General features: G+C 43.3%; 1 protein-coding gene across 2 annotated transcripts in view; it reads right to left on the bottom strand.

Annotated features, from left to right (window-relative positions):
* The window catches only part of LOC146863780 (polymeric immunoglobulin receptor-like), a 291,482-nt gene that overhangs the window by 234,610 nt on the left and 36,068 nt on the right, over window positions 1-20,804 (bottom strand). For both annotated transcript variants that reach the window (XM_085628016.1, XM_085628020.1), the window contains exon 2: window positions 2,030-2,362. In XM_085628016.1, the coding sequence (XP_085484142.1) occupies window positions 2,030-2,362 (333 nt within the window). The remainder of the gene's footprint in view (window positions 1-2,029; window positions 2,363-20,804) is intronic.

Raw genomic sequence — 20,804 nt, 5'->3', positions numbered from 1 at the left:
TACAGGGGCCAATAAGGTGATCCTTACCAAATAGGTTATGTACCTAAGGTACATAGTATGAATTTAGAGAGAGGACAGCTGGGCTGTGGGTCAGATTAGCAGGCCCACAGCCACATCAAAGTCGATAACCAGTGAAGCAAAAGCAAAAAATGGGGGTGACCATAGAAAGCAGACCCTAATCTCCTACACTGGTCTCCTCTTACATTCTGGCATAGAAGACATTTTGGAACAAAACTTTCTTGAGAAGATAACGTTTTACGGGGCAAGGTAGCTGGCGGTGTTCAAGGAGGAGGTGTTGATTGCCAGGGAGCTGCTAGACAAAGTTGCAGTGAAGATTTCTTCATTTGTACCTATCCTCTTTTTTGGAAGTTGAAACTCTCCAGCTGAATGAAGCTGCAGGCTGTAGCCAACAAGGGCTCCATAATGCCAGATACTCCTTATGTGAGGAGCTGCTGAGCAGGATTTGTTGTAGTTCCGGTCTCCTCTCTTCTCAGGGCACATTTTGGAAGAAAGTTTTCTAAGTCCCAAGTTTTGGATTTGAGGAATGTGGGAACCTTTAGCACCACTTCCAAGGGGCCAGGACTGGAGGGCACCACTTTGAGGGACAGGAGTCACTCAGGCTCATGTGTGGGTTCAAGGTGGTTGGAGCCTTTTCTGTCCCTGAGGCTCTGATCAGGAGGACAGCCAACTAGTCCCTGGAGTCACTTTGGAAGTCCTGAGTTCAAGCAGAGAAGCAGGTCTCAAGCAGCAGAGAAGCTCTCTGATAACACAGGGCAGGCTTTGTACAGCAAAACTTGGTGCAGGAGAGCATGCCTCCCAAGTACACAGCAGGCCACAGGCAGAAGGGCAGTGCTCTGAGAGTCCTCTTCAGGTTTTGAAGTAAACTTCAGAGTGGGTCTGAAAGTCCTAATGCAATACCTCGTGCCAGCTTGGAAGTGGGAGAAAATTCAGGAGTTTCTTCCCACAGAAGTGTCTTGATTTTCCTCCTTCCCTGCCCTGGTCCCATGATGTTTGAGGTCACAAAAGGCTGTGTGAAGTTCTTTGTGAGCTGACACAGTATGTGTGAAGTGCAAAAGTGGCTGTCCACAGCTCCATCTACCCCCCTCGTCCTGCCAGGGTAGCCCATCATACCAACACCCAATAGCTCTATTGTGTGACTGTCTAGGAGGAATACACAAAGGCTAACTGCCAAACACACAGACATGTGACCTAGGCAATAGGCTACAGGCACCAAATGGTTAGGGCAAGAAAATGGCAACTTTATAAAAGTGCTATTTTCAGAATTGTGGCATCAAATCTGACCTTACCATTGAAGAGTTTTTCAAATTACAATTCTTTAGACACCAAACATACAGGCATCACAGTGGTGAAAAACACATTTGTATGTTTTTAACTACCAGGGCATGTAAAACTTTAGAGTACATGGCAAACTGTTTAAATACAATGCACCCTGCCCTATGGGGTATCTAGAGCCTAACCTAAGGTGACTTTTAGGTATTAAAAATAGAGTTTTAGGCTTGGCGAAAGGTTTATTTTGTGAAATTGAATTGGCAGTTTAAAATTGCATATATGTTTTAATGGCAGCCCTGAGACAAGTTTTAAAGGGCTACTTAAATGGGAGGCAGGGCCACTTGTAGCATTTAATTTTCCTGAATTATTTTCAGCTATCAGAAAATGACACCATGACAAATTGTGCAAATTTCCCTGGGTCGGCCGAATCCCAGATCCAGCCCAAAATAGCTTCTAGGCTACTAGAACTGAGGTCCGGCAGAATGTACCCCTCCCTCCTCCCCCCACCACCACCACCACCTTTCCAGCTATGCCCTTATCACACTGCTTTTCCCCATTGACTGCTTGTTTCAGTCAATGGGGTCTCGCAAATGTTCGCCGCGCTGCTGCTTCCCACCTTGGTGCACTCGATACAAGCTCCAATACATACGTACATGTTAACACCGCTCCCTGAAACCGCCTTTCCCTAGCAGCACTCAGAGGCAGGGTGACTATTAATACCAGCAGAGCATGAACTCACCTCTGAGAACAGCCACTGACACTGGGACCATGTAATCCACTAAACGAGGTCTGTCTATTCCACACCAGTAGCTCCCGGCGTCTTCCGGCCGCAGCCCCTCCATGACCACAGTGAATGACCCGGTCTGCGGCGAATCCCTGATGGTCACTCGGCCCTCAGTCACCTCTCGCTCAGAGTCTGATGTTTTTACAAGTTTGTCACAGTTCCAGTCTGCTCCTCGACACCAAAACTTTGAATAATCATGGTATCCTGCATCATATCTGCATTCAATGGACACCGACTCTCCAAGGGTCCCTGTGACCTCGCGCGGACCGGTCAGAGCCTGGCCGCGGGCTTCAAAGAGAAATGACAAAGAGACACATGAGCACGGGCAGCCTGACCCCTCAGTATAACCATTATCATAGATTTGTTTGTAAAATGTGTGTACACCTTCTTCTGATGGACAATTATTTACCCAGCTATATATTAAGATAAGTTGCTGATAATTTTATTAAGTGAATGTGTGAGTTACCTCACTGTTCAGCATTTGATCCGTCCTCAGATACAGCAAGGTGGCCCTGGATGTTTGTTTTTGAGCCCAGCTGAAAGCCATCGTGAACAGTTTCGAATGATGTGCCAAGAGCAATGACCTTTAACCCAGCAGTCCAGCAATCCCAGAGCACATACCTGGTTCTTTCCAGCTAGACTGCCACCCTGCCCTTTCAAGGGAGAGTGGTGCCTGATATAGGTTGTGTTTTGCCTATTTAACAAATCTAAAACAAGCAAGATGTCCACAGAGTGTGAACATTCGAGGCGATGCACATCCCAGGGTCAGCTAGAAACAGGTGTGTTTTAGAAAGACCACTGAAAGAAGCTAAGGTAGCCAGATGCCTGTATGTGCATGAGGTTCAGTCTATATAAGAGAACGTCTTTCCTCAGGAACTTGAAAGATTCAAACATGTTTCAAAACTACTCACTAACTATGGAAACTTAGATTTATTTCTAGTTGGGAGCCTTTAAAGACAGTGTGAGTGTGCCCCATCGGATATAGGATTCAGGAATATATTCGGAAAAAAGAAGCTGCCATGACTTAGGAAATTGATGCAAATGCTTTGGGCTGCTCATTTCCCAAGCTGCTATGGGAGGAGCCGCTGAGTGCCGCTGTTGTGCCGCCGTTGTGCTGCCGTGCAGCGGAGAGCAAGAGCCCGCACAGAGAGCCGCCGCCGCGAGCCGCGAGCCAGGAGCGGCCCCCGCTGCATTGCTGCCGCTGGAAGCCTCCCCACGAGGAGATTTGCTGTTGGGTGTAGGCCTCTGCGGCTGCTGCGGTCACGGGGTTTAAACAGCCTGCAGGGCGACGCCGGCGTTTGGATTCGTGAGCGGGGAGAGCGTGGAGAGCGTGGAGAGCCACCCCCATCTGCCAGCGCTGCTCGTGGTTAGCTGCTGGGGCCCCCGCCGTCGCCGGTGTTGCCGCCTGTGCTGCGGGCCGCCGCGGGAGCAAGGCACAGGACACAGCAGTGGGAGTAGAGAGACTCGAGAGTAAAGCAAAGCAAAGCAAGGCGTGCGGAACAAAGCACACCCTAGCCTCTATTTCCTCTACCGCCACTGCTGCCAGCGACAGCAGCGGCAGCAAAGTGACATCTCCGCAGGAAGGAAAGAAGTAATTTTAGCATAGTGGTTGCCTCTGCCGCTATAGCACCTGACAAGCCACCCCCTACCTTCATCACTCAACAACTTTACTACACCAGCAGGGGGGCATCAGTGAAGCGAAATGAAGTGAAGTGAAGCATCAAGGGGGAGAACCGCAGGAGTGGATAGGAGAGGAGCCGGCTGGACGAGAACAGCTTCACCTGCATGAGGTGGGGATCAATCTTTTTATATAGCCTCTTGCCTCTTGGGCACACGTTAGACCTGCCTTGCTTGGAACGGGACAGTTCAGCTCCGATCAGCCTTCGCTCTGTCCATCCTCTCCTACCTTTATACACTTTATACACTTGTCCCCTCAACTCACAGTTATACGCTGCCTAGGGGGGCAGCTCAATTGCGCTACTGAGTTAATGCACCAGCCAGCACAAGTCAAGCAAGCGCATGCTGCAATAGTGTCCCGACATAGCCTTCTGAGGTAGCAGAAGGCGAGAGAGCGGTCAAGAGCGTGGGAACGCGGGGTTAGGCAACAGCTCTCTGCCTTTCACTCTAACTGGAAGTACTCGCATAAAGTTTTTGTTGCTGGAAGACACAGCATCGCTGCCAGGAAAACGAGTAGCATCAACATAAACCGAGAGGCCCGCAAACCAAGAATAGGGGGTCCTAAGATCCACCAATACTTTACAAGACAAAAAACTGAAGCTCATTGCACACATAAGGCCCACGAGACGAAAGAAGGGGGTACATTAAATAATAGTCCCAATCTCAATGCATACAGCCAGGAGCTGGCAATACTGAATGAGGATAACCCCCTTAACTCAAAAAACACAGACCAGGACAGCCTGGAGGAGATATTAATCTCAGAGATGGCGAGACTCGCAGAAACAGTGGAGCAGGCAGATACGATTAACAATGTCATTAAAAATATCACTGCCAAAGACAAAAATCATGAATTGGAGGAACATGGACCAGAGCAAATTATTGAGATATTATCGACTTTAAATGATGCCGAACCAATAAATAAATCTCAGGGTCCACTTCAGGGCCCTCAATCTAGGGAATTTACTCGTAATAAGAACACTTTTGTTATAGAGGCCCTGGTCCACCACTACTTAAACAACCAGCCACAGGACAACTCGGATGCCTTCATCAATCCAGGGGACCAGGGAAGAATCCAGAGCTGCTCCACGCCCAGAAATCAAGGCAGGGCACAAAGACAACAACAATCAGGTGCAGCTACCTTCTTAGATCTGGCATCCCCAGAATTAACAAAAACTACACCTATAGCAGACTTTACACAGCAGGTACTGGGAGAGGGCTCGGTAGGTGCCACAACTGACAGGCACTGCAGAGCCCAGAGTGACGAACAAGAGATAAATAAAAACCATGGCCCGAATATATCTTGAACACAATAAATACGTCCTTACTGGAAGCAGTAAAGGCCCTCTCCTGGCAATCACACAAATTAGAGATCCAGGTGGACCTAATACACATGCTGGCGCAAACGGTTCTGATCATGAACGAAAAAGTGGACACAATTGGCCATAACGTCGATCAGCTGATTGTCAGTAAAAAGGCCTTTGGGAGCACCTCAAGCCCCGCAAAAAACTTTAGTGAAGCAATTGTGGAGAAATTAACTACACTCCCAGTTTTGCTGGCAACGCTAATAAAACAATGCAGTGAGGCACGGATATATCCCACATTAAATAGTAAATACTCTGAAAAACTGGACCATGGCTGTGGTCTCGGCGCCATAAATATTTCCATAGCTATGGACTCAGAGACCATAAAGGATAACGTAGCTACAAATACTTGCTACATCCCGGTTAAAAGGGCCAGCTCCGCATCCAGCATAGCGGAGGTTAACCAAACCAAGAATACAGGCCACAAGGCAACTGAGGGGCAGCTATCAAGACGGCAAAAGAAAAAACTTCGGAAAGCTCAAAAAACAAACAAACGGAAAGATGGGATGCTAGCCATGCAAAAAAAGCATGAAACAACACACATTTTAATCCAACACAGCAATCAGGTTGATATTGATTACGTCAGCAATAAAGAGGGTCCTATGATCTATCCTATCTTTCAAATGAGAAACAGCTCCTCATCCAAAGTACACAAGGAGAACAACTGCCAGGAAATCTATGGGAAAACATGCCCGCCAATACAGCATATGGAAGGCCCACATAAGGAAAAAGCCTCATCCTGAAATACACAAACTTCCTTAAATCCATGAGCAAAAACATATGCTGAGACAGTGATTACTAATTTTGGCTATCCAACTAATGGACCAGAAACCGGCGATCTTAGAGTAGAGTCATTGAGAGGGGAAGATAATCAGGAACAAAGGTATAGGCTAGATACCAGCAACAATACGACTTCCCATCCAAAATGTCAGATGCTCAGTGAAAAGTCACTAGGAGATAAAATCGAGCTAATACCATTAGCAACTGAGAAGGAAGCCGGTGCAGTGAAAATCCACCAACTTCATATGGAATGCTATTGCAAATCTCAAAACAAAGTAAGCGCTTTCCCCACACAAACAACAAAGACAACACAAGCAAGGAAGATCTCTTCACCTGGCCAAAGGAGCGAGAGGCACGAGCAGTCTCGCCACTCTAGCATTAACCAAGAAAAGGCCGCAAACACAGTGCCCGGCCGGAATAATGGCAAAATTAAGCCCACAGCACAAATACATCAAGGGACGAGTTATGAGGGCATGGAAAATGCCCTAGCTCTAAATCCTCAGGCAGACGGGGAGTTCAGGCTGATCTATACCCCTGAATTTGAGACTAGGGGCCCAGGTGATATCCTAAATCGTCCAAATATCCTGTATCTTCTGACAAGTATACCCTCAGTGGCCTATCTAACATCTGCCCAACTTGTAGCGATATACTTTAAAAAATACACTTGCACAGGAAATAAGGAATCAGCCCTAACAAAGTGGCTCAATAAGCGAGACATTCACAACATACTGGCAGAAACAGATACTCTTAAAGATTGGGGCATCCGAATAGACAGTTGCCCAACTGAAAAGTACCCACAAGTGCTTCTTCAGAGGTCACAAAACCAAGTAGCGCCTCACACACAGTGTAGCACATTAAGGGGTACCAAGACAATTTTAAGCCAATCATTTAACAACGACATTAAAGTTGAGCTACATAAAGGCACTACCACCACACTCTGCAAGGAGATGAGCATCTCCCGGGCCAACAAACAGAAAGATTGGGCATGGCTTTCCATTGCATTGCATTCCAAGGATTGGGGAAACTCCTAGTGCAAGGGACACACCAAACTTGTATGGTTTATACAAATGCGGCCCTGGAGGGAGGCTTAAAATAGACAACCATAGAGGCACTAAAATGGACACATTAAACACTAAGTTTAGGCTAATTAGCTGAAACGTGGCAGGGTTTAAGTCGACCATGACCAATAATGAAGCCATGAAACTACTGATGTCTGGAGACATTTTAATGTTGCAGGAAACTTGGATGGAAACAGCCAACTACATTAAAGGCTACCAGGCCTTCCATACAATGGCAAGCAAAAAAAACATCTTTGGAAGACCTAGCGGAGGGATCTCGATATTTGCAAAATTAAATCTGCAACTACAATTCGAGGATTGGCCCACATATGCACCAGATGTCCAGATTATAACAATAAATGGGCTTAGAGTAGAGGGCACTCCGCTCAAACTTGAAGTAATTAACCTATATGTCAACCCAAAAAAAAAGGATAAAAACATAAACGTCAGAAGGATCATCAGGACAGTTAGAGCTTACCTCCATGAGAACCCTGGACATGAATGCATCATTACTGGGGATTTTAACAGAGACTTATGTGCCCCGGAACAAAATCACGAGGACCGTAGTCGCAAGCTTATGGAAGCCTGCATTAACGAATTTAACCTGGGATCCGCGAATAACATATGACAGCTCACAACAACTCCCCAACCTACATTTAAGAATATCTCCACGCTTGACTATATTTTCCTGAGCAAGAATTTGTTGAGGAGATGCGTAGAGTATAAGGTATTATCCACTTCCGGAAGCGATCATCAACCAATCTCTGCTTTGGTCAACATTAGCAGCATGAGGCATGAGGAATATCTAGCTGTAGGCAACATGCTCAGTCTAGATAATGAAACAGCCTCAAATAACGTATCAAATGGGGGCCTATAAGTCGGACAAAGTACAACAAATGGAAGCACAACACATGCATAAACGGCCCACAGACCAGCTGGGCAGAAATCATGATCTCGCTATTCAATGCATTAACTCCAGGAAAGCAATTCACTCATAATAATAAACACATACAATTGGGAAAATTTAACTACACAGACAATCAAATCTTCATACATAGCAAAAAGAGCTGCCGATTGGCAGAATTAAAGTATAGGAAGGAAAGGTCTATCCATACGGAAAGACAATTGAAGACAGCAAAAAAAAACCACGAAAAAATTGTTTGGCAACTAAAACAATCCAGTATAGAGGAAAAATGGAGAATCATCTATACATTACTAGCACCCAACAAAAGCAAGGAATTTTGGAGATATACATGGTGGCCATCACATTCACAATGCCGTGCCCGCCAACAAATGGGCTGTTCACGCCACCAACCTATACGTCGACCAGAAAACACCTATGGAATGCATTGCCAAAGAAGATCACCAACATGAGGAGAGCAATGCGGTGGATCTACATCAAACAGAAAGGGAAATATTAACCATCCTCCAGGGCATCAGGAAGGATGGGGCGCCAGGGCCCAATGGGCTGCCTGGGAATATCTTTAAGGAAGATCGCGAATTCTGGTCACCCCACATTCAAACCTTATTCAATCATTGTTACAATTTTTCTGTTGTCCCGGAGTCATGGAAAGGTTCCATTCTACATCCCATTCACAAAAAGGGGGATGTATCAGATCCAGGGAATTATAGATTGATTGCATTACTGGACGTGGAAGGAAAGGCATTTGCAAAAGGCTCTTGAAAGAACTAGAGACATGGATCACGAAAAAACAAGTAATCCCGCATGATCAGACTGGCTTTCGGCCGAACTCGTCGACCATGGATAATGCCATTGCACTTTCATATCTGGCAACGAAGGCAACTGGACCCGTCTCCCCACCACTATATGCATGCTTTGTGGACTATAGCGCAGCCTTTGATGGAGTCGATCGAAACATTCTGTGGGCAAAATTGGCTAAGTGGGGTATACCACGGAAATTGCTCGCGGCTATTCTATCGCTCTATACCGGCACGTGGGTGCGAGTAAAGCTCACTAGTACATGCGCAACTGCCAGGATCTTCACAAACCGGGGGTTAAAACAGGGCTGCATGATCGCCCCCACCCTGTTTATTTTATACACTGCTTATCTCCGGAGAAGCACTGCTAAAAACTAACATCTTCCCCCCAAAATTGGGCCACCTCAGATTGTCAATTATGCAGTATGCAGATGATCTCGTCCTGTTGGACTACACAAGAATTGGCATGAAAAGGGCACTAGAGACGCTACATAACTATAACATGGAAAACAAGCTTGTAGCCAATGCATCTAAGACCAAAGTGCTGATATTTGGTCACAAGCCAAAAAAACAAACACTGGCTTGGCAGCTGGGTCCTCTAAAGATAAGCACGACCAACAAGTACACTCATCTAGGAGTACAATTTGCAGACACCGGCAGACCAGCTCTGCAGGTTAAAGCATTGGAGGCAAAAGCAGCTAAACTAACATACGGTTTGTGCAGACTACACCAAAAGCTTGTAAGTCACTTGACGGAGGGGATCCGACGAGTCATGCAAGCCAAGCTACTGCCAACCCTCAGCTATGGCCACCTTGTCTTTCCTGGTCTCCCGACTAAAAAACTGAAGGGTCTATAAACAACGGCGTATAGAAAAGGTTTTAAGGTACCCCATATGACCAGGCGATCATTGATCCGATTAGAGTTCAATATGACAGCAATGGACATTGAATGTAAAAAAGACATAGTCAAACTCCAATACAACGTGACCAATGCATGTCCGGGCTCTATCAGGGCAGCGCTACAGGTGGTTTTCACAGACAATAACAGTCGTTGGGCGAGGTATCTCTTGATTGCCACTAGAAAAGGGGAACCCCTGAATGAATGAAGGTAGAGCAGCAGGGGAAAATTCACAAGTAAATACAAAAAATATCTGCTGTACCTATAGTTATTTTATAAACGCATCTAAGTCGTTTCTTAAGACAGAGAAGAACCACTCTTACTGGACTGTGTAAGGATTACAAAACACATAAAAATGAGGTATTAATCCATATTTTAATTTTTGACCTTGTTAGAAAAATACTTATTCAATGAATACGTGAGATTTAAACATTATACCACCATTTTCATACAAACAAAACCCAGGACCTATTTGTCCTACAATACATTGGTGCCCATGGACAATCTGTGGAATAAAATTATTCACACATACTCATTCATACTCAGACGCATTCATACATTATAACAAAAGACACATGACCCTAACTACTAAAATTAGAACAAAATGCAGGCCCAAGATAATGGTAAGCGAGTCTTCTTAAGTGTTAAACATAAACCAAGGGGTGCAAAAGAAGAATGGCATATGGTAAACAGAATGGGGTAACAAGAAAAATGTTCTTGTAGTATCTTAATAAATCTGTGTAGTGAACAATCCAGTTCAATATGCCGACGCGCGTTTCGGTGTGACGCCCCCTTATAACCGGGGCAACACCTTCTTCAGGGCAAGATGTCAGCCCCTGTTAGGATATAAGCAGCTGCTCCTAATCACACTGGTCGTTGCTCGCTTCGCAGTAAGCAGAGGACCAGCAGCGCAGCAGCATCTACTTTGATCTACGTGCCTGGAACAAAACGAAGAACTGAAAGCATCAGAAAGCTTCCTCTCGGTAAGCGCGTATAAAATAGGCATTTAGGCTAAGACATCAGCTCCCTCACTCGCTCTATCTGCACAGTTGCGTTAACTTTTTATTATCTTGTTATTTCGCCCACTAGATACGGCGGAGGAATTCTATTCTTTTTTTTTTTTTCCCCCCGGTCACACTCCTTGAACTGAAATGGCGATTAATTAACGTGTGGAGTTACTCGCGTAATATGCGGAGCAGCGCCCACATTGATCTGCACACCTGGACGTAGGCGAAGGCCTGAACGCTTTAAAAAACCGGTAAGCGCTCAGATAATAGACTGAATGACTACGACTTCAGTTTCTCCGCTCTGTTAAGTGACGCTGGAGTGCTAACTCTATTTATTTTGTTAGTTGACCCTCCAGATACTGCGGAGGAATCCTATTCTTCTTTTTTCATCCAGCCACACGATAAACAGGAACAACGATACGCCCTAAAAGGTGATTAATCACATCTTTGAGGTTTTCACGTTTCATACGGGGCAATGATTAGTAATTAGCTTAACCCCATAATTAGCCTATTGCTAACTCTAATCACTTTGTCTGACTCACCATAGGCTGTGGCAGAATACATTTTCCTTTTTCTCACCAACCGTGGAAGCGTGAGGATAGGTGCACATCTAGCTGGAATTACGGGGTGGTCTCCCTAAAACTTAACAGGTGATGATTTACATCTTCAAGGTTCTCACTTATGACTTAGCTCTAGGATTCATATATATAAAGAATCACTAGCCCAGTTTGTTTTAACTGGTGTTCCTGACCCATTGACTCTTATTCGTTGCCTAAATAGTGAGAACAGAGAACACCTATAAATTGTTGATTTCATAAACATCACAAATCTAACAAACTATGCTTTATGTTAGAAATGTTAATCTTTCCTGATCTACTTTCTTCCTTAGATCTCGCATGCCTATAAGTTGAAAAGTTCCTCTACATTGCTATATATGTGTACCACTAGAAGTACTGAGGTTGCATCACTTAAGGAGAAAGAGAGATAATTATTCTCATCTTCCCATCTGATCCCTTGGTGAGCATGTCTCTTATCTTCCTTTTCCTAACCATCAGCTTCATGCAGATATAGCACCCCTACTTTTTATTACTGTCCTCGAAACTCACCCATCCCTCAGTTGATATCATTCTCTTGATGATATATGAATCCCCAAATGACATCTTTTATTTACTGAGTTTATCTAAATGCTGTTTACCAGATTTTATGCAACGGTATCCAGTCCTAGCTATATATTCAGGATTCCTTTTGATCAATTGCCAATATGACCTAACCAATTGTTGCATGTGTATTGTTTCATAAACTTCTCTCAAATTTGATTTTCTGTTCGTTATTTTCCATTATGTGTGCAACGTTCATAATATAATTAATAAGTTTAATGCTCAACCACTCATTTATCTGGACCAGTGTCTATCTTAGATGTATTTTGTATGTTGTAACTTTATAAATAATCAGTGTCATCTAATAGATATGTTTAGAATTAACAGTTTTGTGTTCACTAATTGTTATTTATCACTTGATAGGTCCCATGGAACTTATGTCTGAATAATTTCTTGCCCTGAAGAAGGTGTTGCCCCGGTTATAAGGGGGCGTCACACCGAAACGCGCGTCGGCATATTGAACTGGATTGTTCACTACACAGATTTATTAAGATACTACAAGAACATTTTTCTTGTTACCCCATTCTGTTTACCATATGCCATTCTTCTTTTGCACCCCTTGGTTTATGTTTAACACTTAAGAAGACTCGCTTACCATTTTCTTGGGCCTGCATTTTGTTCTAATTTTAGTAGTTAGGGTCATGTGTCTTTTGTTATAATGTATGAATGCGTCTGAGTATGAATGAGTATGTGTGAATAATTTTATTCCACAGATTGTCCATGGGCACCAATGTATTGTAGGACAAATAGGTCCTGGGTTTTGTTTGTATGAAAATGGTGGTATAATGTTTAAATCTCACGTATTCATTGAATAAGTATTTTTCTAACAAGGTCAAAAATTAAAATATGGATTAATACCTCATTTTTATGTGTTTTGTAATCCTTACACAGTCCAGTAAGAGTGGTTCTTCTCTGTCTTAAGAAACGACTTAGATGCGTTTATAAAATAACTATAGGTACAGCAGATATTTTTTGTATTTACTTGTGAATTTTCCCCTGCTGCTCTACCTTCATTCATTCAGGGGTTCCCCTTTTCTAGTGGTTTTTCCTTCCCAGCCTTGTTTGCTGTGGGGTTGTTTATGTTCATTCGTCTTAAACAGTTGCACACATCTTTTCATTCCCAGAATCCCTCTCTCTATATCAGCCTCTGACATCTGTGCTACCCCTCCTTTTTTTCCTTATTCTATTCTCATTTCTCCTATATTTGCCTTTTTCTCGAGTATATTATTAACCTCTTTTCTTCTATGGACAGTATTAAAACTTTTGGTTTTTCTGATGAGGACTATGCACGCCTCATAGGTCAAACACCTGATCCCAACAGACCCTTCTCACTCTCCAAAGGTCCCAATGAAGATTGGACCAAGTTGTTCAACCTAAAGAAGAAAACCAAACGTACGGAGTCTCATGCCAACTTCATGTTGGAGTATTTAAAGGCAGGAACAATCCCTATTGGCCTCAGAGTAAGAAACATACCAGGTCTTTTTGTTGAGATCAGGCAATTTCTCGAAAAATGGGCCCTGATATCAAACAGATGCTCTAGGGACTGGATGATCCTTATTGTAGAAACAGCCAGAGAGGTAATCCAACTATTAAATAAGGAAATCCAGGACCTAGAGGACAAACTTAAAACATCCAACGCCCTCGAGGAGGGTAAGAAAAAATTAGAAGAGATTACGATAGAGTTAGATTCTTTCAGTGAATATCTGTTCAAAAGGAAGACGGACAAGCTTAGGAAGGACATCAGACTCTTTTCACAGGAAAGGGCCTACCCCTACCTATCTGAAAACTTCTATTCGTCAACTAATGACAGTGTGACTGGCAACTTTGCAGGCCAGTGGAACAACAAACGTATCATAACATTCTCGGACACCACCGATTCTGACAGTGAGGGGCCATCTTACCAAACTCCCCAATATAGATCTGATGCAGAAAGATACCAAAGTGGGAATCCTTTTTTAGGGAACCGGAGGGGCGGATCCCGCCCTCGCTTTCAGCCCCAATACCGAAGTCAATACCAGAACACCTATCAAAGGAACCAACACCAGGAACAAGTACCACAGCCGAGATACCAGGAACAAACCCAACCACAGAGGTACATCAGGACCCGCCAGAACCAATACTGGCGAACATAGCCAAAATTCCAGTCTTTAATCTATCAGGTTATACAATGGATGACCCTACTGAGACACTGCTCACCAAAGGTCTTTCCTTTGTACCTTCTACTACTATGAATAAATTTGAATTCATGACAGACATGCATGCCTTCTTCCGAAAAATCAGACTCAAAAAATTCTTTCAGAATAGAAGTATCTCTGAGGACAATGAAAACCGTTCAGGCCTAAAACCCCCATCCAACTTTACACCTACCATCGATCAAGTTGGCAAAGAAGTCGACATTTTCGAAAAAGCCGTCCTCAACAAGATTGGAAAAATAACGGCCTTTGTACCCTTTCCGATGAACAATATCTCCAGGGAAGAAAAAAACGCATTAAACACCCTTAAGAAAAACAACGATGTCACTCTGAAACCATGTGACAAAGGTGGAGGTATAGTCATTTTTAACACAGATGACTATAAGAACAGGATGAATACACTCTTGGGGTCACCGAGACACTATTTAAAAATTACTGTCAACCCAGAACCAAGACTAAAACGGAGAATTCTCCGAATAGTCATGTCAGCCGTAAAAAGGGGAGAAATTTGTGAAAAGGAAGCAGAGTATCTTACCCCCACCTATACTCGGATTCCCATTATCTACGGAGTACCAAAAACTCACAAAGACCAGAAGGACCCCCCTATGAGACCCATCGTATCTACTATTGGGTCAGCAACAGAACCCCTATCAAAATATATCGATCGTTTCCTCCAACCCCTGGTCACCATGCTTCCATCTTATGTGAAGGATACAGGGCATTTCATTTCCAAAATAGAAGGCCTACAGTACGATCCTGAACGAGAGATATTAGTCACCATGGACATAGAGTCCCTATATTCCAACATACCTCAGGGAGATGCGTTGGAAGTAGTCAAAGACAAAATAGATTCTGTGGCATCATTACAAAATAGCACATTCTTGACCGAATGTTTGGAAGTGGTTCTGGAAGAGAACTTTTTTGAGTTCGATGGTGACTTTTACCATCAAGTCCAGGGAGTAAGCATGGGGGCAGCCTGTGCGCCGAGTGTCGCCTGTCTATATATGGGACACTTCGAAGAGCGTAATATTTATAACGAGGTTGCCCCGTTCTATGAAAATGTTCGCCACTGGTCACGCTTCATAGACGATATTTTCTTCGTCTGGAGCGGTGACCGAGAATCCCTTAATGAATTCATTTCCTGGATCAATTTAGCCGATTCAAATCTTCATTTCACGGCACAAAGTAGCACTGAAAAGCTGGAATTTTTGGATGTCTATGTTAAACATGAGAGCAACCTTCTTCAGGTATCACTCTTTACCAAACCCACCTCCAGGAATACTCTGCTCCACTTTGAAAGCTTCCATCCCAACAGTCAAAAATCAAGCATTCCATTCAGTCAGTTCTTACGATTGCGCAGGAACTGTTCATCAATCAAAGATTATCTATTACACGCAGAGTCAATGAAACAAAAATTCCTCTTACGAGGATACCCTAACAGGCTTGTTAGGGATGCCCTCAAGAGAGCCAGATATTTTAATCGGGATACCTTGTTTACACCCAAGAAGGAAGAAAACAAGATGGAAAAACTGGTTTGTGTCATCAAACACTCTTCCATAAACCATAAAATACGACAAATCATCAATTCGCAGTGGCACCTCCTAAATCTGGACAATGAAGCAGAGAAGATACCCAAGCCTTTATTTGCATTCCGGAGGAACAAAAACCTAAAAAACCTATTGGTCAGAGCCAAACCACAAGAGCGGAATACTTTGACACAGAGATCCCTTTTTGGCAATACCCCGGTTCTTGGACATCACCAATGTGGAGGATGTCAAGCATGCCCCAACGCTATTGTCAACGACACCCTTGTAATCAATAATAAAACCATCAATCTCAATGAAATGACCAACTGTAAAACTACTAACTGTATCTATGTTATTTTATGCCCATGCAAAATCCCCTATGTAGGAGAAACTGGCAGAGAATGCAAAATACGCATAGGGGAACACAAATCTAACATCAGGCGAAATAACCTTTCAGCACCATTGGTCAAACATTGGATGGAGTCCAACCACACTGAGAAGGACTTACGTTGGACAATCTTAGAAAGGGTCCGCATGCAAAAAGGCACTGACAGCACCCGGATACGCAAAAAGCGAGAAGTCTTTTGGATCTACTTCCTGGATTCCAAGACTAGGGGGCTTAATGAGGAATTGCCCTGGGAGAATGCTATTATTTAAGCATTATATTAGAGCTATGTGTCCCTTTGAAAGAGACCAAAAAACGATTTGGATCCCTATTAATCTCTGTCATGAACTAACACAATAGATCCTCCATTGGTTCCCTTCGCTAAATCCTTTGGACACATACACAATATTATTAAGGCGCTCTTTAACTTATCTACCTGAGCCCTTATCACGAATTCCCTGTTATCGACTGCACTGCAGAATGTCAGGGATTACTGTATCTGGGAAGGTGCCGCATCACAAACAGCGATCATACTGGTGACCATAAAACACCCCGATCCGAATCCTCCTCAGAATCCACAGCCACCTCTTTGATATTACCCTAGGACGTGATGTCAGCCCCTGTTAGTATATAAGCAGCTGCTCCTAATCACACTGGTCGTTGCTCGCTTCGCAGTAAGCAGAGGACCAGCAGCGCAGCAGCATCTACTTTGATCTACGTGCCTGGAACAAAACGAAGAACTGAAAGCATCAGAAAGCTTCCTCTCGGTAAGCGCGTATAAAAGAGGCATTTAGGCTAAGACATCAGCTCCCTCACTCGCTCTATCTGCACAGTTGCGTTAACTTTTTATTATCTTGTTATTTCGCCCACTAGATACGGCGGAGGAATTCTATTCTTTTTTTTTTTTCCCCCCGGTCACACTCCTTGAACTGAAATGGCGATTAATTAACGTGTGGAGTTACTCGCGTAATATGCGGAGCAGCGCCCACATTGATCTGCACACCTGGACGTAGGCGAAGGCCTGAACGCTTTAAAAAACCGGTAAGCGCTCAGATAATAGACTGAATGACTACGACTTCAGTTTCTCCGCTCTGTTAAGTGACGCTGGAGTGCTAACTCTATTTATTTTGTTAGTTGACCCTCCAGATACTGCGGAGGAATCCTATTCTTCTTTTTTCATCCAGCCACACGATAAACAGGAACAACGATACGCCCTAAAAGGTGATTAATCACATCTTTGAGGTTTTCACGTTTCATACGGGGCAATGATTAGTAATTAGCTTAACCCCATAATTAGCCTATTGCTAACTCTAATCACTTTGTCTGACTCACCATAGGCTGTGGCAGAATACATTTTCCTTTTTCTCACCAACCGTGGAAGCGTGAGGATAGGTGCACATCTAGCTGGAATTACGGGGTGGTCTCCCTAAAACTTAACAGGTGATGATTTACATCTTCAAGGTTCTCACTTATGACTTAGCTCTAGGATTCATATATATAAAGAATCACTAGCCCAGTTTGTTTTAACTGGTGTTCCTGACCCATTGACTCTTATTCGTTGCCTAAATAGTGAGAACAGAGAACACCTATAAATTGTTGATTTCATAAACATCACAAATCTAACAAACTATGCTTTATGTTAGAAATGTTAATCTTTCCTGATCTACTTTCTTCCTTAGATCTCGCATGCCTATAAGTTGAAAAGTTCCTCTACATTGCTATATATGTGTACCACTAGAAGTACTGAGGTTGCATCACTTAAGGAGAAAGAGAGATAATTATTCTCATCTTCCCATCTGATCCCTTGGTGAGCATGTCTCTTATCTTCCTTTTCCTAACCATCAGCTTCATGCAGATATAGCACCCCTACTTTTTATTACTGTCCTCGAAACTCACCCATCCCTCAGTTGATATCATTCTCTTGATGATATATGAATCCCCAAATGACATCTTTTATTTACTGAGTTTATCTAAATGCTGTTTACCAGATTTTATGCAACGGTATCCAGTCCTAGCTATATATTCAGGATTCCTTTTGATCAATTGCCAATATGACCTAACCAATTGTTGCATGTGTATTGTTTCATAAACTTCTCTCAAATTTGATTTTCTGTTCGTTATTTTCCATTATGTGTGCAACGTTCATAATATAATTAATAAGTTTAATGCTCAACCACTCATTTATCTGGACCAGTGTCTATCTTAGATGTATTTTGTATGTTGTAACTTTATAAATAATCAGTGTCATCTAATAGATATGTTTAGAATTAACAGTTTTGTGTTCACTAATTGTTATTTATCACTTGATAGGTCCCATGGAACTTATGTCTGAATAATTTCTTGCCCTGAAGAAGGTGTTGCCCCGGTTATAAGGGGGCGTCACACCGAAACGCGCGTCGGCATATTGAACTGGATTGTTCACTACACAGATTTATTAAGATACTACAAGAACATTTTTCTTGTTACCCCATTCTGTTTACCATATGCCATTCTTCTTTTGCACCCCTTGGTTTATGTTTAACACTTAAGAAGACTCGCTTACCATTATCTTGGGCCTGCATTTTGTTCTAATTTTAGTAGTTAGGGTCATGTGTCTTTTGTTATAATGTATGAATGCGTCTGAGTATGAATGAGTATGTGTGAATAATTTTATTCCACAGATTGTCCATGGGCACCAATGTATTGTAGGACAAATAGGTCCTGGGTTTTGTTTGTATGAAAATGGTGGTATAATGTTTAAATCTCACGTATTCATTGAATAAGTATTTTTCTAACAAGGTCAAAAATTAAAATATGGATTAATACCTCATTTTTATGTGTTTTGTAATCCTTACACAGTCCAGTAAGAGTGGTTCTTCTCTGTCTTAAGAAACGACTTAGATGCGTTTATAAAATAACTATAGGTACAGCAGATATTTTTTGTATTTACTTGTATCTCTTGATTGCCAAACAAACACTGGGTCCATCAATCGAACCTCCTACAGATATACCATTAACAAAGTGTAGAGTATAGATCCTGCTAAAAAAGTGTGGTAAGAACATCTCGAGGCAACAGGACCTTGAACGGATCAGATTGGTCCTGGGTGCAGAAGGCCTTGCCAACTCACATGAATGTACCACATGCCAGCCTTACTTAAAAGCCAGCCTTGGAAGAAAAGCCTTACAAAATGTTATAAGAGTGAGGCTCTTAACCTTGCCAATACAAGATTATAGAGCCCACTGGAAAAACTGGTCATCAAGTGGCTCCGGCTGCTGCCTGTGTCCATATCACACAGAATCTGCGGAGCATGTTATTTGTTGTTGCCCAGTCTTGCTTTCTCCAAGGCGCTTGAATCTAAGAACCATGCTCATACATCACAGCGTTAGATCATGCAAGGAGGCCTTAAGGCATATCTACACCACCACAGTCCCGATGGAGCTGGCATTAATTGGGAAGTTTTATGCGGCTGCTGAAATGCTCATACGAACAGCCAGAGAAGAGTCAGCTGAATAAACTATGTCTCAGCACCTCCGATATTTGAACTCTGCACACCCCCATGTCAAATTTTGCACATACCACCACTAAATGGACTGTTTTTAGTCACTGTATAGCATCTCTGCTTTTTACACATGCCGTTTTAATCAGATTTTATGTTTTCAACTTGCACTTTTGTTGTTTTTGTAAAAGATTTTAAATAATCATACAATAAAGGTATTTTTTTTTTAGACTTAGGAAATTAACGTTACTTATGATAGACTGTTCAATATGAGAAGGGTTCTGGAGGGCTCATTCACTTAGCAGAATTCTGTAAAACACTTCCAATATCTATTATGGGAAAGACCTCGGCTAAGATGGTCTTTCTACCATGATGCCTCTTTATGTTGCAAAATTCTATTGGGCAGATTTACAAGGAACTGACGCATCTTTATAGATGCATCAGTTTCCCTGCTCCTGCGTGAAAATCCCTTGCGCCACAATAGATGTGCTGTATTTACAATATGGCAGGGTATGCCCAGACGTGGGTTCCTTGCTCACTTTGCCACTGGATTCAAGATAACCTGGCTGATGAGGGTTATGAACCCAAAACCGGTCCCAGGATGCTTGTTTCCGGTCCAGGGAAGACATGGCTTGGCAGTTCGGGCTGGACTGTTCCCATGAGGCACAGGGTCAGACTGATTTGCATATGGCCATGTCTGAACTGGGGTGGTGGAGTGAGCTAAAGAATGATGGATTAAACCCAGATCAGTTGACTGGGGGTGGGTGTTTGATTTGCTTAAACGCTCCGTCCATCATCCCCTTTGGTATCGCTCTGTATTTACAATACGGTGCACTATGGTGAAAGGATTGACAGACTCGTCAGAAATTCTGATGTATCTGTTGGCAGAAAAGTCACGGAGTGCTGGAGTCGTGCCGCAAGCACATCGCAACTCCAGCAATGAGTGTTGCGGCCTATTCACAACACACTGCATCACTCCTTACGCCTGCTTAAAGCAGGCATAAGGTTTTGAAGCAGTGGCGTCCTAAAAGTCATGCAGTGAAATCTTGTAGATTTTACTGCATCACTTTTACAAGGCTTTCCTGCGTGGGAACGCCTACCCTGCATACATTATACCTGACGCAGGTATAATGTCACGCAGGGCTTTACAACGTGACGCATCTCCCTAGATGCATCACTTTGTAAATTAGCCACATTTTTTACGCTGCCGTTGCGTCGCAGAAGTGATGCACTAGCCATGCAAAAGTGTCGCAAGGGGCTTGTAAATCTGCCCCAATGTGCCCAATGCGGGATCAACTATTCAAGGAATTATACATGCATCTGTGCACTCTAGTCTTCAGCTCTGTTAAACTGGCCTCCTGAAGCTCTCATGGTCAAGAGGAGGCCTGGGACCGCTTGACCTATCCCTGTATTATGCAGGGGCGCAGTTACAACATGCGGTGAGCTGGTTTGATAAGGGGCTCAAATGTGAGAAATATCTCATAAAGGGAACTTA

The sequence above is a fragment of the Triturus cristatus genome, chromosome 2_1 (genome assembly GCF_964204655.1).
Source record: "Triturus cristatus chromosome 2_1, aTriCri1.1, whole genome shotgun sequence".
NCBI lineage: Eukaryota > Metazoa > Chordata > Amphibia > Caudata > Salamandridae > Triturus > Triturus cristatus.
This window is presented reverse-complemented; position numbering and strand designations above follow the sequence as displayed.